This window comes from Hibiscus syriacus, unplaced genomic scaffold (assembly GCF_006381635.1).
Source record: "Hibiscus syriacus cultivar Baekdansim isolate YM2019G1 unplaced genomic scaffold, ASM638163v2 tig00021708_pilon, whole genome shotgun sequence".
Taxonomy (NCBI): domain Eukaryota; kingdom Viridiplantae; phylum Streptophyta; class Magnoliopsida; order Malvales; family Malvaceae; genus Hibiscus; species Hibiscus syriacus.
The window spans coordinates 49,973-68,533 of NW_024062515.1; the positions used below are offsets into that span (position 1 = coordinate 49,973).

An 18,561-nucleotide genomic window follows, 5' to 3' on the forward strand; every position below is an offset into this window, starting at 1 on the left:
CGTCGTGGGTAGTAGCTAGGTGATGAGTTTGAGACTTTATCAACTCCACATCCACCTACCCCGCAATCGCCCTCCCACTAACTACTTACCATATAAATTTTGGAATATTATGATTTTAGGTATAATTTTAGAGATTATTCCGTGAATCTTAAGATTTTATAAGACATAACTTATAATTTAACCAAATGTTATGATATAAACATTTTTAGAATTGAATAACCTGATTTTTTCTATCTCAAATTGGTGGATATGTACGGGTATGGATGAGTGGTGGGTATTCAAATAGGTAATGAGTGTGTGGATGAATTTAAAAATATACCCACATAAACGGGTGTGAATTTAAAATTTATACCCATCGTGAGAAGTGGGTAGATGGTGAATACAAAAATTTTAAATAAGGAATGATGAAAGGTATCCGCACCTGCTTCTCCAGTTTACCATCCCTACATATTAAATTAGCTTACAGTAATAGAAAGTCTTCGGTCTGAATTCAACTGGTACATGGGTTGAACAAAAGGCTGAATATTTATATATTTTACAACACAGCAGGTTGGATATTTTCCTAACAAAAGGCTACTAGTGGAGCTGAGTTAAACAGAACTGGAGGAAAATAAGATAAACATGAAGATCGTTCGCATAGTGGTCGATCATTCGATCTTCACGACTTTCGCCAGACAGTTGTCCACAGGCCTTGGGAGAGGCAAATACACATTGGGTCCTGCTGGATTGATTTGTTCAAGCCTACAAATTAATCAAAGTAAACAAATGAGAAAAAAGAAAAGAAGAATCAAGCTTGGATTAATGAAAGCTGACTCACGTGTAGTCAAGTAAAAAATAATGAAGGAAAATGGAGATCTCAAGCTTGGCTAGATCAGCTCCGGGGCAAATCCTGCTTCCTGCTCCAAATGGAAGGAATGATCCTGGCCTGGGTTTGTGGTTCTGTATGCAATGCAAGTGAAAGCATATGCCATATTATGGGATTGTTTTCGAAGGAAATAAGGTTAATGTTTTAGCCATGTAATGTATTTAAACTTACCCCCCATCTTTCAGGGAAGAACTCTTTTGGGTTTGGATAAACTTCAGGGTCCATGTGAACACCTCTATTCCAAAGCAGAACCTTCCAACCTTTTGGTATTAAATAGCCTGGAAACATTGCATATCACCAGGTGAAATCAAGGTTAATGAAGAATGTTGAGTAAATTAGAGGGATTTAATCGCTAACCATTGATGTTAACATCAACTTTTGCCTCCCTGAAGTTGCAAAAAGAGACACTTGCCCTTCTCAGTGTCTCATCAATTACCTAAAATTCAAAATCATTGATATCTGAAACAAAAGGACATGTTCCTTGTGCAATAAACAAGCCAACAATGGCGTATCACACACGTTACCTTTTGAAGATAATTCATTTGTCTTACATCTTTTAGAGTCAAACCCTTCCCCACACTTTGTCTCTTCTTCAAGATTTCTTCTTGCTCTTCCTGAAAAATCGGTAATAAATTCATTAAAATAAGTAGCATTCAGATACAAAATCAAACCGGAGAAAAAATAAGAGTTTCGAGCATTTTATTTTTGAATAGTTTGTTGTGATTAAAGTATCTGTTCAATTTTTTTTCTTAGTCATTTACAAGGCACACACCATCCAAACACAATTACTCAAGCTCGAGACCTCTAGGGAGAATAACACTTCCTTTTACCACCGAGATCGTTTAATGAGTTTAACGTTCCATTACTTTATAGTTAAGAACAGAAAATGGAAATTAAGGCTACGATAATCCAACCTTGGCCATCTTCAGTATTTGTGGATGGTTATGAAGATAAAGGATTGCCCACATAGCCACATGAGCTGAGCTTTCATGACCAGCTAACAAGAACATGAGCAGTAAATCGATTATATCCTCATCGGGTAATTTGTGGCCATTCTCGTCTTCGATTTCCATCAGTAAATCAATCATTCCTCTCTTTACATTCGGCTCAATAACTTCACTCTCCACTCTCCTCTCATCAAGGACTTCCTGTAGGATCTTAATCAACATTTTCCTTGCCTGTTTATTCGTCAATTTCGATCAACAAATAATCATTTATTACTATGACTTCAATCATATTAATGTAGGGTACTTTCGTAAAGATAAATGTAAGTAATGATAATTAAATATGTAATTATAATAATATTTTAAACTATTTTTTGTCAGATGTTAAAGATTTAACATTTATTATAATCACTAAATTTTTTATTCTCCTTCATTATGGCCACTTTTATTTGTTGTCTTTAAAAATATTGATGTGACACATTAAAATATTTTCTTAAAAAATATTGGGATTCCAAACATGTAGTTTCATCAAGGTCAAATTTTTAATGAATGAAAAAAAATCATCGTTCAATTTCGATAGTCGGAAGGATCTGTTTAGATAAAAGATTAATATAATTCGATTTCAAGTTGATTTGATAGTTGATCATATCAAAAAAATTTAAATTTTCATTTTAATTTAGATTTACTTAGGTTTTGAAGAGTTTGAAAGATTTTTCGATAAGTTTGAACCAAAGAAAAGAAAGAGAATGAGAAAATAAATAATTTGGTGATCTTTTCGATCAGAAAAAACCATCAAATGATGATAGAAACGACGACAAAAGTAGAAGGCAATCTGATAGAAACTAAAAGCTAAAGCGTTTTTATTCGTCATTATTGACTGTTGGATTAAATTGAAATCAAACTATGTTAATCATATGTTCAAACGTAACCTTCCCACTATTAGGATTGATTAACACCACTTCGTTCAATGAAAATTTAATTTTTACAATGATTGATAATTTGAAAATTAGAGTTTTAGGAGAGGAAAACTCCAGGTCAGTATTTTCTAACTGTACCTAGTGATAAAAATGTAATGAAAGTGAATTTAAAATTTATTGACTCAATGTAGATTTTAAAATTTTGATGACCAAGATGAAAGTATCATAAAAGTTCAGTGACTAGCAATGCAGTTTACCCTATAATTTAAACTCTATTATATTAATTGTCCATTGAAAGCCGTCCTTGGCATCTTCCATTTTTGAATCTATCTATATTGGAATTCTGGACCATTTCTTTTACATTTAATTAATAATGGCTGGCAAACACTCATATGGTGTTAAGTTAATTGATGTTGCACACATACATCTAGGCATGTAGAATGTTGTTGCTTATTGTGAAGAAATATTTACCTTGAGAGCTTTGTGGAAAGCGAAGCCAGGAAAATTAATTGCGGCAGATTTCATTCCATGGTTCAAATCAGTATAAAGCTCCTCAACTGACCCCATGATTGATTCAGCACTGGACCCAACGAAGATGTGTGTAATCACCTTGAAAGTAAACTTCCTTATCTCGTTCAACAGCTCAATCGGCTCTTTCATGGTGGACCATTCCTCCAAGGAATTAACCACGATCTCCTCAATATGTCCAATATACATGGACAGTGCCTCATGGCCGTTGATCGGAGCCGTTGTTAGCCTGCGAAGACGCTTGTGTTCTGAATTCGGGATGCTGTGAAACGATTTTTTCCCGGTTAATTGCTTCGTGGAAATTGGATAGCCGAGTCTGAATTGCTCATCATCTGCAGACACTTTCCTACAGGTTTCTGGAATAGAAACTATGATGCTTGGACTTCCAAATAAGTAGGTCTTGTAAATACCCGTTCGGCCATACCTGTAGCGTTTCCAAGAGAAGAAAAAAGGGTGTCAAGTTGTGATTAAAATAAGTCCATTGTGGTTCTGAACAAAGAAAGGGAAAGAGGAAAGACCTTTGAACGAAGTTGTAGATGAAAGTGTCAGGGTCGTTTGATCTGAAAGCTTTGAGGAAAGACCACATGTTGCCGATGATAGGCCATCCCATATCGCCTGGAGGAAGAGAATGTTTCTTCTCTCCCAAGCTGCTAACATGGCGCCACTCATTTATTTTCTTCAGAAAACCAAACAGGAAAACATAGATCCCAAGCAGAAGAGCAAGAACCAAAGCCGATAAATCCAAGTATAATTTCATTATTATGGAATTAATTTCTCTTTTGATAGCTTTTGGGTTTTGTTTCTCATTCGCTCTCTATGCCTTAGCTGGACAATTGACAGCTGCTCACTCCTCTTATATAGCTGCCTGCAAGGCTGCAACCTTAGTTTGTATCGATCAATTCCCAGGCTAGCCAACTCATGTAATTAAGCGGTTGTTAATTATACTCGTCAATGTTAGTATCAGTATTAGTGTAAAATACATAAGCGGTTGAAAGGATTGTTATTGTCTATTGAGATTTTGAGTTCGAACAGTTGTGTCTAGTTGTCTACAAAGTATATGTGTTGTCAATAATTAAGAAAGATTCTGAACAGACATTATTTTATAATCACAGAGACTAATAAAAAAATTAGTCTAATTCAATTAAAGATTCAACAATAAATAAAATTAGCATAATAATATATTTAATATTCCAAGTTTTACATTTTATTATAATTTAATCCAAAATTAAAAAAATCAACCTTCAATATTTTCATTTCAATTTAATCCTTATTATATTCAAACTATTTCCTATTGCTTGAATGGACATTTCCACCTCCAAAATCAAGAATTTTCCTTTCTGATAAAAGGAAAGGTGATTTGCTTGGAGTAGTAGATGAAGAAGAATTCTTAAAATAACGCATTGTTGGGTATCCACTCGTCTCTAGTGTTCCAAGCCTTAAGATATCAATAAATAGTGACGGAGCTATGTACGATTTCAATTTCTTTTATCATTAAAAATTATAGAGACATTACAATTTTAAATTTTGGTTTATTTTTTATTGTTAATTATATTTTTTACCCTCGAATTAAAATCTTGATAATGTCTATGTGAATAAAAGTTCCATCACCATTGTTGACACCAGCTTGGAACCTTCCAAAGTGGGTGATTTTCAGCTCACACATTAAGTTATTGAGAATAACTTCACGGGTTATCAAGTTAAGAAACTCGCTACAATCAATGAATCTTAAACTATAGCTTCTTTAAATCTCTCTTCTATGGATTTTGGGTCAATGATTTTCATTGTTTCTCGCCTTTGATTATATTATTTATATTTTTATTTCATATTAAATTAATATTCCTCAGTACTATTAACCCTTTCTTTTCAAGGATTTGATTATGACTCTGGACGGCTAAAATCACAATCAAAGTTAATAAACAAGACTTTTGCCTTTGGTGATTGAAATTGATTGTGTTTCCAAAATGTAAGCCGCCTAGAAAAAAAATCAGAATACCCCAAATTTTTGATAAGATTAAATAATTGAGAGAATAACCTCAGTGACCGAAAATGCCTTATAATATACGATTTTGATCAACTATTTTTTGATTTGTCAAAATGACCAACAAAATCGTAATGCGATCTCTAAATCGCAACGCGATTTTGACTATCGCATTGCGATTTTCCAAATTCCGCAACGCAATTCTGACTATCGCAACGCGATAATACATAATCGCAACGCGATAATGATTATCGCAACGCGATAATACATAATCGCAACACGATTCTGGTTATCGCAACGCGATAATACATAATTATGACCACGATAATACAAAATCGCAATGCGATTCTGACTATCGCAACGCGATAATACAAAATCGCGATTTTCCAAATACAAATCGCAACGACTGGTGGTATTGCATTTGTTTCTTAAGAATTTTCTCTAAAAAGATAGTATCCGCGCGGACGTGTTGAAGACATGTATTACCACGACCACGACCACGAGACGGCGGCGGTGCGCGAGAGTCCCCCTTGTTCTCTTCCACTCAACAAGGAAGTGGGAAATCCAAGCCTTAAATACCCATTTCCAATAGTGTTTCCAATACTATGTGGGATTGAGCATTGCAAACACTTGGGAATCTTTTACACTATCGCAACACATTCTTTATTGTTTCAAACTCCACGTGAATTTGGAATAGTTAAAAAACAAACTTATTTTGGATTTTTCACTATCGCAACACTTTTTCACTATCGCAACACTTTTTCACTATCGCAACAACACGTTTTTCAAACTCTCGCAACACATTTTAACTATCGCAACACATTTTTCAAAATCGCGTTGCAAATCTTACAATCGCGTTGCGAATCTGGATATTCGCGTTGCGAATTTGGAAACTGAATTGAAAAATTAGAGTTCGCGTTGCGATTTTGTTGGTCATTTTGGCAAATCCAAAAAAAGTTGGTTAAAATCGTATATTATAAGACATTTTCGATCACTGAGGTTATTTTCTCTAAATAATTCAACTTGGCAAGAGGGTATACTGAATTTTAAAAACTTCAACAAATAATTAAACTTGAACAATATATATAAGACTTAATACTAAAATAAATGTTTAAATTATATTGTTTTCTCAAATCTAAATTATTTTTTAACTCATTCAGGTGTCTAACGTTACCCATTTAGGTCTCTGGGCCGTCAACGGCGTTAATTTCTCCCGTTAAGTAACATGTGTCACAATCTGACCATTGAGAAGTACTCGAAAAACAGAAATAAAAAAACAACGAGAAAGGATTTCGAAAACATACCTTTGAGAAGGATTCGACCATTGAGTGTTTATTTGGAGCCTCATACGCCATTGTTGAAGGTAAAGGAACTACCTTTGTGGGGTTTGGGTAATTAAATTGAATAGAGTCACCACCACTGACATAGTCCTTACCATCCTCCTAATCATATGTCATCGTAATTTCCGTTGATTGGCCATCAGAATCGCGTGAGATCGCGATTTTCATCCTAGGGTTCACGGGTATAAAGCGTTGATTGGTCATCTATCGATCACGGTTTCATTGGGGTTTTGGTCGCCGGGATGAGGGGAGGTCGGGTATAAAGTTTTTAAAATATATATAATTTTAAAAAGAAACCTTTTGCCGTTGATGAAGCTCCACCCGACCTCCCCTCATCCCGGCGACCAAAACCCCAATGAAGGTTTTTAAAGTTTTGGGTTTATTTCAAAATGTGTGATTTCTTTTTAAAATATATATAATTTTAATTATTTGATTTTTTAAAATTATCATGTTGTGACACTTGTAAATTAAAAGATAAATTAACACCATTGACGGTCCGGACACCTAAATGAGTAATGTTTGTAACGTTAGACACTTAGATGAGTCAAATGGTTTAGGCACCTATTTGGTAAAAGAGGTATAGTTTAAGCACTTTTTTGGTATTAAGCCTATATATAATAACATTATAAAGAAGCTAGTCGATATAAAACAACGGGACCTTATTTTGCACATTGATTTTATTTCAAATATAATGTTTTATTGTCATATTCTATATTTATTTTTGCTGCAGAAAGAAGTACACCATGATCTGATCAAACCATTGTAAAAGATAAAACAAAAGGAACAAAATCACAGACGGCAATTATAATTTGAATTGTAGAAAGCGTAAATACTGGGGTTGGGATTAGCATATTTCAGAAGTTGTTCATTTTGTTCAAACAGGGCCATTTCTTCTTCATCCAAAGTAACTAAAGCTTCAATTCCATCACCGGAATTTGTGTCCGCCAAAGCAATCGTGTTGTTCACCAATCTGTTTACGCTGACAACCCACATCGGCTTTCCCCACCCGAAATCAATGTCATACAGAGGCAGCTTGCACCAACTTGAACACTTGTAAACCTCCATTTCCTTGTTGCTTCTAATGAACTCTCTTCTCTCTTTTATGGCCTCCATGATTGCCAGTGGAGCATCTTCTCCTCTGAACATATTTGCCTTAGTGTTGTTGAATTCGTTCAAACGTTTTCTCAGCTGAATCACTACCTCATGTAGCTCTAAATCTTTCTCTTCATATGCAGACACCATAATTGGCCATATGAAGTTCCCAATCACAGTTTCCGGTAACGGAGGAGACAACCTTTTACGCAAATTAACAGCTTGGAACAATGTCGTCGGCCTGAATGACCCTATTTTTTGTATCTTGGTAGCCACGGCACATTTCCATAACAGTGCCAAAACAACCTCCACGCGAGAGAATCGGCTTTGCAGAACTTCATGACTAACTCTAGCCTTCAGTTCTGCAATCTTTGATGCACTAAACACAAATCTCCTCTGCACAAACTTTTCAGAGGCAATGTTAACAGTTGCAGACATGCCATGGAATTCGTCTCTGGGTGCCAAAAAATTTTCTCCGATAAGCAGGGGGGTAATCGGGTTACTCGAGCCACGGCAAACCGATGACCACGTTTGAACAAGAGTGTGTAGAGCAGATACATCGGCGAGTTTGTGAGTGAGGGAGAAACAGATCGCCACGCCACCGCAGGTGAAGCTAGTAAACCGAACAAGGAACATGGCACCATTGGATAAGTCCATGGTCATGGGATCAGTGGTAGGTAAGAAATGATCCATGAGATTCAAGTCGGGTTGACTGAGGAAGTGGGATAGTTGGATGTTGACTCTAGCTTCCACAAAGAAAGCACCTTCGTCGTTACAATCGACGGTGGCAGCATCACGGAGACGTCCGGCCAGCGGGTAAAAGAGGGAGAGTGTTTTGGAGATTGAGTCTTGGAGGAGCATGGATTTGTGAAAGAAATCACGGTTAGAGATGGAATGGGAGGTGTTATTTGAAGGGAAGAAGAAGTTCATGTTGCTATGGATGTCAGGAGAGATTTGGTCGAGAAGAGAGAGCTTGAAGGTTTTCAAGTGGGGAGGAGTTGGGTGTGAGGGTTTGATGGTCTGCCTAGAAACTATTTCGGACTTGATTTCGACCATCTTTTCTTGCTCTTCTATGTTTCTTTACGTTGGTTTAGGTGTCACTTGCCGCCTCCTGGTCTGCCTACTTATATAGACGTGGGAAACTTTTGTGATTTTTCTTAAGCATCATTTACATTGTCCCTGCCAAAGAATTTTTATGTTAACATGTATATATTTTGGATTGGTTAATAGATATATGTGATGCATTATATTTAATATTCATCAAGTGACTTAAATAGTAGAAGGAAACAATATTGTTCTCCTTAAAGTTTTGGATTCGAATAGTTTCGTTTATATATTATCAATGATTAAAAAATTATAAATAAATACTATCATATAATATTCCAAAATTATTGAAAAAATAAACTCAAATCTTTGACTCTATCAATAAACCTGCCTTTGTCGAGGAAAGGAAAATGAAGTTCATGACACATTCAGTCGGCTAGATTTTGTAATTTTAGCCTTCGTTTTCTACTTAAAAATGAATCAAAGTAGCGGCAATCAATTTGAAAATGGCGTAAAGATTTGACAAGCACACAGATGGCATATCTTTAAGAAAGATAGACATTATGTCTATTTTGGTGTTACTATTAATTGAATTTAAAATAGAAAGTTAAAAAAATTTCTCCATTAAAAACAACACAAAAAGAGAAACATGAAATATATTATTACATACCCTTAATTGAAGAAAGTTTTTTTTTTAACTTTGATCTTTTAAACACTGGAACTTGAAGCTTAATTAATGCCAAGAACAAGAACAACAAGGCCTTCAGTTTAACTGGTTTGTCCCTTCCTCGTAATAAACTAAAAAAAATACTTTTGTTTCCTTGATCTAAGTAATTATGTTCTCTGTTTCTTCGTTAGAGTTTTCTCTTAGAAAAGCTAAATTAGCACAGAATAAGACTATGTACACTAGAAAGTATATATACATATACCTCTATATGAGCAATGCAAAAAACGGGTCTTATGAAATAATTTATGTTGTGGAAGTGGAAAGTGAGGATTCAAAGAAAGGGGAAAAGTCAATTTTTTAAGAAGTTGTATGTTTGCATGTTATAATAAATTATTTTTTTAACAATGAAACAATAAAAAAAAGATAAAATAACCTCAGTGACCGAAACTGCCTTATAATATACGATTTTAATCAAAAAAAATTTGGATTTACCAAAATGACCAACAAAATCGCAATGCGATTCTGACTATCGCAACGCAATTCTAACTATCGCAACAAAATAACCTCGGGTCGTGGTCGTGGTCGTGGTAATACGTGTCTTCGACACGTCCGCGCGAATACTATCTTTTTAGAGAAAATTCTTAAGAAACAAATACAATACCACCAGTCGTTGCGATTTTGAAAAATCGCAACGCGAATTTGGATTATCGCAACGAATTTGAAAAATCGCAACGCGAACTTCGATTATGTATTATCGCGTTGCGATAGTCAGAATCGCTTTGCGATTTTGTATTATCGCATTGCGATTTAGAGATCGCATTGCGATTTTGTTGGTCATTTTGACAAATTCAAAAAAAAATTAGTTAAAATCGTATATTATAAAGTACTTTCGGTCACTGAGGTTATTTTCTCTAAAAAAAATGAGCGACATATGAAGTTGGCCACCTATGACGATTGATCACATAAACCAACGAGTGAATGCGATGTCAAACGGTGTTTGATGCTAACCTATCGATGAAGAGTTTAGAAAAAAAAGTTCGAGCAATAGATTTGAAAACCCTAAAAATATTGAAAGAAGAAAAGTAACTAACATAAAAAGATGATGATCAACTACGACTGACGAATGACGACAGTGACAACCAACTATTGAAGGGATTACGTCTACCGATGAGAGTTTAAAACTAAAAATTTATAGCGATAGAGTTTAAAAGTGGTTATATATATATATATATGAGTGATCTTACTGATTAAAAAGAATTTTTTAAAGATATTAAATTCAAATAGTTATATTTTATAAGATGTATGTGTATTATAAATTGATTAAAAATATTATGAATAAATATTACCTTATAATCATTCTTAAATTATTAAAAAAAATAGTGATATATTAATGTTAGATCACAAAGAAATAGAAAAATTGGAAAAACAATAATAATTTATTTCGACTTATTAATAATTTGAATTAAGTTCGAGTTTGAATTAAATTCATTCGAATTGAATATTAACTAAACTTTAAACAAATTAAATTAAAGTAACTCACAATCTGTTTCGTCTTATTTACAATCTTAAATGTGAATGTTTATGTTTTTTATTTACTTACCAAATAATATACCGAAGATAAATGGTAAAAATATTAAACTTTTTCTTAAACTAAATATAATAAAATTTAGGATAAATTACACGTTTATTCACTAAATTTTATTTTTTTATATTTCATTTATCGTATTTTTAATTTTTTAATTAATTCATTGAATTTTAAAAATTAATTTTTTATCACTTAACCGTTAATTGTTTAACACGACATAATTACAGAAAACATGTGCTAGATCCTCTTGCCCAAAAAAACATAAACAAACTAAAAAGGAAAAGAATTGAAAAGGATTTTAAGGGCTGTTTGTTTACCTCTTAAAGAAATTATTTAGCGCTGAATGTTGAACGGTTCAATATTTAGCGAGTTTATTTCGCACTTCTGAATGATTCAGTGCTGACTGATTCAGTAAAACAGCGCTGAATAATTCAGCACAGAAGTACATTCTGAATCATTCAGAGCCAGTTATCAAACAACATGTCACAGAGTAAAATCATTCAGAGCCTCTGAATAATTTAGTATTTATATCATTCAACGTTTAATCATTCTGAAATAAACAAACACCTGGACTAATATAAAAAAAAAGTTTCTTCTTCTTCGAAGAGGCCATCAACGATAGACGGGTAGTTCTGCGGTGCGGCACCTAAAAAATGGCTAATATACGGCGTGACCGGTTAAACAAGTGACCGGTTAAAATTTAGACCGGTTATGTTATATTATTTAACCGGAAATATTATAAAGTACAATAACATACTAGGTAGCGCTTATATAATGTAATAGGTAGCGCTTATATTTACCTATTTTATAAGTAAACCGGTATATTTATACCGATAGCATTGCAAATTTACCTATTACATTATATTATATTGAAAGTGTCCATACTTTTTATAAAAAGGATCGATATTTCTTTTAAAGTTATGTAATTTATGTTTCAATTTTTTTTAATAGTGTTTCATGTTTTCCACCTACAATATTAATTTAATAATTTCATTTGCACAAAAAATTATTTGATTGTTTTGATATTTTATAAAATATTATTTAGGATTTTTAATTTAATAATAATATATATCGTAACGTAAAAAATAAATCATTAGACGCCTATAATTACTAAATTAATATCTTAAAACTCACTCAAAAGATAACCTTAAATTAATGTTTTCCACAGTGAAAAAAGTATGGACACTTTTATAAAAAGGATAGACACTTTACAATATAACCACTACCTATTACATTATATAAACGATACCTATTACATTATAAAAGGGCTACCTATTACATCATATGTTTACCTATTATATTGAAAGTGTCCATACTTTTTATAAAAAGAATCGATACTTTTTTTAAAAGTTATGTAATTTATGTTTCAATTTTTTTAACAGTGTTTCATGTTTTCCACCTACAATATTAATTTAATAATTTCATTTACACAAAAAATTATTTGATTGTTTTGATATTTTATAAAATATTATTTAGAATTTTTAATTTAATAATAATATATATCGTAACGTAAAAAATAAATCATTAGACGCATATAATTACTAAATTAATATCTTAAAACTCACTCAAAGGATAACCTTAAGAACACTTGAAGAAGCAAGAGAACAACTATCCAAGCAATCAAAAACGAGAAAATCCCAACATGATAACAACTGAACATATCATATCAATGTTCAAACTCAAGTTGTAGATTTTGATTTCCTTTTGCTTGGCATCATATGAGATTTGGATTTTGATTTCCTTTTGCTTGGCACCATATGAGCTTTGGATTTTGATGAGCATCGGAAGTATTTCAGACTTATGATTTGGGTGGTACTCAACTTATGATTTTAGTTGCTATTTGTTACATTTCTTGTATACCACCCAGATCATACGCCCGAAACGTTTCTGACGCTTTAAAGTTGACCAAAAAATAAAATGGTCGGGATTTCCCTCGCGTTTATACGTTGGAAAAAAAAACAATGGAAATTAGGAATAATCAATGATAACATGCATATTGGCTTGGGCTAATATTTATAGTGGAGCCGAAATATATATTGAAATTCAAACTCAAATTGAAATTTAAATTCAAACTTCAATTACATATGAAATGAATTTGAAATGCAGTGTTAAATTGAACATGAAAATTGCATAATTGATTCATACTGTTCAAGTAACATGCTTTATGAACCATCAAGCTAAAAGACAATATTGATTGAGTTCAAAGCTGAGTTGTGAGTTGATGGAGTTGTCACACTTGTCACATGGTTGGAATAAAGTACTCACATGCGAGATATATTGTTTTGTTATACATAACCCATCTCAACTGAATGAAAATATACATACAATATAATCAAACCAAAACATACTTACACAACAAATTTATATATAACAATGTTCAAATAATGTACCCACAAAAACGAAATTAATCCAATGAAAAAGAGTTATTTCTAACAAAGTCCGGAACATTATTTTTCCAAATAATGTACCCATAACAATGTTCAATTAATGTACCCACAACAATGTTTAATTGATTTGTTGTTTAATTTTCAATTTGAATTATTTGATTTAATAATTTCATTTGCACAAAAAATTATTTGATTGTTTTGATATTTTATAAAATAATATTTAGGATTTTTAATTTAATAATAATATATATCGTAACGTAAAAAATAAATCATTAGACGCCTATAATTACTAAATTAATATCTTAAAACTCACTCAAAAGAAGTGCCGAAGAACAAGGTCGAGAAGAAAATTAGGCGATGTGGGTACTGCAACGGTGAGGGGCATAACAAACTAACATGTCCTCAAGTCAAGCTCAGTTTGAGTACAAGCACACAGCCTACATCAACTGATTTTTTCGAAGACGGAATGGAATGACAACGATCTCCATATAATATATCGTAAGTATCAACATGACTCCTATTGTATGTACATATAAATATTTTGAATGAAGGAAGAAAAACCGCGTTACTTAAAATTACCGACACTTTTTTAAATGGTATCGACACATTTTTCTTCCAATCTGGACATAAAGTACCGACACAATATTATAAAGTGTCGATATAGGTTGTAGACCTATTCGCTCATAAAACCGGTATATTTATACCGGTTATATTACAAAATTATCTATTACATTATAAATCTGGGTTCCGATGTGTAAATGTCGATACTTTTTTAAATCGTATCGACACATTTTTCTTCCAATATGGACATAAAGTACCGACACAATATTAAAAAGTGTCGATATAGGTTGTAGACCTATTCGCGCATAAAACCGGTATATTTATACCAGTTATATTACAAAATTATCTATTACATTATAATTATGGGTTCCGATGTGTAAATGTCGACACTTTTTTAAATCGTATCGACACATTTTTCTTCCAATATGGACATAAAGTAGCGACACAATATTAAAAAGTGACGATATAGGTTGTAGACCTATTCGCGCATAAAACCGGTATATTTATACCGGTTATATTGCAAATTTACCTATTTTATTATAATATGTTGAAAGTGTCCATACTTTTTATAAAAAGGATCGATACTTTTTTTAAAGATATGTAATTTATGTTTTAATATTTTTTAAGTATGTTTCATGTTTTCCACCTACAATATTAATTTAATAATTTCATTTGCACAAAAAATTAGTTGATTGTTTTGATATTTTATAAAATAATATTAAGAATTTTTAATTTAATAATAATATATACCGTAACGTAAAAAATAAATCATTAGACGCCTATAATTACTAAATTAATATCTTAAAACTCACTCAAAAGATAACCTTAAATTAATGTTTTCCACAGTGGAAAAAGTATAGACACTTTTATAAAAATGATAGATATTTTACAATATATTAAAAAAGTATAGACACTCAAATGTATATGTACACATAGAAGAAAATATGGAATAATTAATGAAAATATACAAACAATATAATCACACCAAAATATAAATACACAAGAATGTTCAAATAATGTACCGACAAACAAAATTAATCCGATGAAAAAGGGTTGTTTCTAACGAAGTCCGGAACATTAGAGGCCTTCAACAAATTTTCCAAATACTCTCGTATGTTTCCGCCTTTTTCTGAGGACATACATAAATAATTTCAATTATCAAACTAATGAGGTGCAATTTTACTAACAATAAATTAAATTCGCATAAGCATGAATAAATTTGTGTCATACCTAGAGCTTTGTCGTTCGAATGGGAAGCAGCGTCAAAGGTATGTGGACATATGTAATTGTATTTCTATATAAACACATAAGTTGTTAAAATAATCAATGTCTGAACACCTGTTCAACTGGAAAAACATATTGCATAAATGCAACTTACCGGATTATAAATCATTTTTTTCGCTGAATCATCGACCAAAAGTGTATTTAGCTCGTTAAAATCTGGACACGCGTTCCAAACATCATTGAGATCTTTACAGTAGGTAACAGAATCGTATGTTTTGCATTTTTTTTGATCCTGTTCACAAACAGTCGAACATAAATATGTAGGAATCATAGACAACGAAAAGTCAGCAAACTGTAATGACATTCATCTTACCCACACGAATAGAAAATGCTCGGAAAATACAGGTAGTTTCTCAAGTACACGGTCGACGTTATGCCTGAGATTGTAATCAAGTTTGAATGTTAACATTCAAATGTATATTAACGATTTTGACTACAGTAATTCAATTGCCTCAAACATGTTCTAACCTCATCTTTGAAGACCAAAGGGCAACAACAAAATTGTCGACACAAAATTGCATAAATTCAAATAATCCTCTTCTGAGGACAACATCTACAACATGAAGAAAATGAGATTAAAGTTCTACGCTTATATGTTAAAATAATGGATACAAAAGAATAGAATTAAAACCTGCTGGCAGTCTTGGGATGTAGGCAAGGACACCATTGAGATCAAAAATTAAAAGTTTTCTTGAAGGCGACGTTGCAGACACGATATACTTGTTTGGATCATCATCATCATCATCATCATCATCATCGTCATCATCTTCATCGCCAGCTTCATCGTCATCGTCATCGTCATCTTCATCGTCAGCTTCATCTTCTGCGACCGCTTGGTTGTCCACATCTGTTAAAAGAAAATAAAATAAAGTTCAGAACGTGTAAATGTTAAGAAACATAGATAATGAATTACCTAACTCGTTTGATGTCGTTGACGTAATTCGTCTCGCAACATGGAGACTTCACGTTGCAATGATGAAATATCGGATCGCATTCCACTCACAAGGGAATCAATATGCTCCCGAAAATTGACCATGTATTCCATCACGGTCTTAATTGTGACATCCTCTGCAACTGGAGCTTCTTCCATCATTGCGTCTCCACTTGGTTGCTCTTCTTCATGGCCAACGGGGTCCATTTCCTCCCTCTCTTGATCTAATCCGACCTCCTTGACACGCTTCCAACCGAGTTTTTCAACAAAATCATATCCCGCTTTTTTAATAAATACCATGTCAATCTTGTGGGTTAATCGAACAGGGGCGTCATGCGAAAAATCAACTTCCTTCTTCTTCAACAGATGGGTGATGACACATCCATATGGTAGTGTAGTTGAAATTGTTGCTCCCTTTGTGACCATATATACAATTGTATTAAATATGAGTTTTGCAATGTTTGGAGCCGTTTTGGATTTATACTTTGCTATCCACCAATAATCGCTGTCTCGAAGCGTTGAATGTTTTCCCCCACTAGGCCGGATATACCATGTGAGCATTTTGTGAAACACTCTCGACTCTACATCGAGGTGAATTGGGCTATTTCTAGTAACCCGTTTAATTGTAGACCAATCTACACCATTTTCATCTGAATCCCCTGTATTCGCTACACCTAAACCCTCCGCAATAGTTTCTGGAGATATATATATATCCTTCCCCATGACATGTGTATTAATTCCTATTATATTAGTCTTATTAGGCTCGTGCTGTAAGGAAGCATTGTTGTAGAAGACTCTAACTAGGTTGGGATAATATCTTGGTTCTACACCAAGGAATTCAAGCCAACCCCAAGATGTAAATGTGGATTTAAAACTAAATGCATATTTATCATCAAACAAGAAACCCAGGTCAATGACACGTTCGGGACGAATCTTCCTTACTTTAAAACTCGTCTGCCATCTTTGTTTCTCCATGTCGGATCTAAAGTTCAGAGTTTCGAAGGACCTGATTTCCTCAGAAGAATCGTTTGTTACAGAAGGAGGTGGTTGAGAAGAATTGGGTTGAGAAGAGCTTTGAGAAAGACCTCGCTTCTGACGCTGACGTTTTGGAGCCATTTTGGTTGGATGCTACCCCTATTACAATGGAACACAAACACATTCAGGATAAAAACTCCAATATAGAAATCAATCAAACCCATAAAATATCGATAAATTTACCTGAATATCTGATCGTCACTTATGATAACGGTAGAAGAAAGAGGAAGATCTGCCTGCTTGCCTTTATGTTTAGGGTTTCTCGATTAAGAGTACTATATATCGTAAACGGTGGAAAACACTTGATATTTAAATTAGTATCGACACAAACTATATTAGTGTCGACACATTATTTAGACATATTCTCTCATAAAACCGGTATAATTGTACCGGTTATATTGAAAAATTACATATTACATTATACTTGTGGGTTCGATGATTTTGGGATCGACACTTTTTATATATGGATCAACACTTTATGGGTGCACCCTGTTTTCCATTCATTCTGGAAATAAATATCGACACAAACTATATTAGTGTCGACACATTATTTAGACATATTCTCTCATAAAACCGGTATAATTGTACCGGTTAGATTGAAAAATTACATATTACATTATACTTTTGGGTTCGATGATTTTGGGATCGACACTTTTTATATATGGATCGACACTTTATGGGTGCACCCTGTTTTCCATTCATTCTGGAAAAAAATATCGACACAAACTATATTAGTGTCGACACATTATTTAGACATATTCTCTCATAAAACCGGTATAATTGTACCGGTTAGATTGAAAAATTACATATTACATTATACTTTTGGGTTCGATGATTTTGGGATCGACACTTTTTATATATGGATCGACACTTTATGGGTGCACCCTGTTTTCCATTCATTCTGGAAAAAAATATCGACACAAACTATATTAGTGTCGACACATTATTTAGACATATTCTCTCATAAAACCGGTATAATTGTACCGGTTAGATTGAAAAATTACATATTACATTATACTTTTGGGTTCGATGATTTTGGGATCGACACTTTTTATATATGGATCGACACTTTATGGGTGCACCCTGTTTTCCATTCATTCTGGAAAATAAATATCGACACAAACTATATTAGTGTCGACACATTATTTAGATATATTCTCTTATAAAACCGGTATAATTGTACCGGTTAGATTGAAAAATTACATATTACATTATACTTTTGGGTTCGATGATTTTGGGATCGACACTTTTTATATATGGATCGACACTTTATGGGTGCACCCTGTTTTCCATTCATTCTGGAAAATAAATATCGACACAAACTATATTAGTGTCGACACATTATTTAGACATATTCTCTCATAAAACCGGTATAATTGTACCGGTTAGATTGAAAAATTACA

At 33.1% G+C, this 18,561-nt stretch overlaps 2 protein-coding genes across 2 annotated transcripts; both read right to left on the reverse strand.

Moving 5' to 3' along the window:
- Positions 1–488: 488 nt before the first annotated feature.
- On the reverse strand, positions 489–4,058 carry LOC120209995 (ent-kaurenoic acid oxidase 2-like). Its single transcript, XM_039208839.1, has 8 exons — positions 3,773–4,058; positions 3,198–3,678; positions 1,780–2,043; positions 1,390–1,479; positions 1,223–1,301; positions 1,037–1,143; positions 818–939; positions 489–741 (listed from the first exon to the last, which is right to left on the reverse strand). Exons 1-8 carry the CDS (start codon positions 4,009–4,011, stop codon positions 648–650), a joined length of 1,476 nt encoding a protein of 491 aa, XP_039064770.1. The 5' UTR covers positions 4,012–4,058; the 3' UTR covers positions 489–647.
- Positions 4,059–7,311: 3,253 nt separating this feature from the next.
- Positions 7,312–8,745, reverse strand: LOC120210003 (vinorine synthase-like). Its single transcript, XM_039208842.1, has one exon. The coding sequence runs from the start codon at positions 8,718–8,720 to the stop codon at positions 7,362–7,364; it is 1,359 nt and encodes a 452-aa protein (XP_039064773.1). The 5' UTR covers positions 8,721–8,745; the 3' UTR covers positions 7,312–7,361.
- Positions 8,746–18,561: the final 9,816 nt, after the last annotated feature.

Excerpts from the sequence above, each read along its gene's own strand:
- LOC120209995 (XM_039208839.1), bottom strand. The coding sequence starts at position 4,011 with ATGAAATTATACTTGGATTTATCGGCTTTGGTTCTTGCTCTTCTGCTT. Across the intron at positions 1,144-1,222 it reads AGTTGATGTTAACATCAATG|GCTATTTAATACCAAAAGGT; the intron begins GTTAGCGATTAA and ends CAATGTTTCCAG. Across the intron at positions 742-817 it reads TATTTTTTACTTGACTACAC|GCTTGAACAAATCAATCCAG; the intron begins GTGAGTCAGCTT and ends ATTAATTTGTAG.
- LOC120210003 (XM_039208842.1), bottom strand. The coding sequence starts at position 8,720 with ATGGTCGAAATCAAGTCCGAAATAGTTTCTAGGCAGACCATCAAACCC.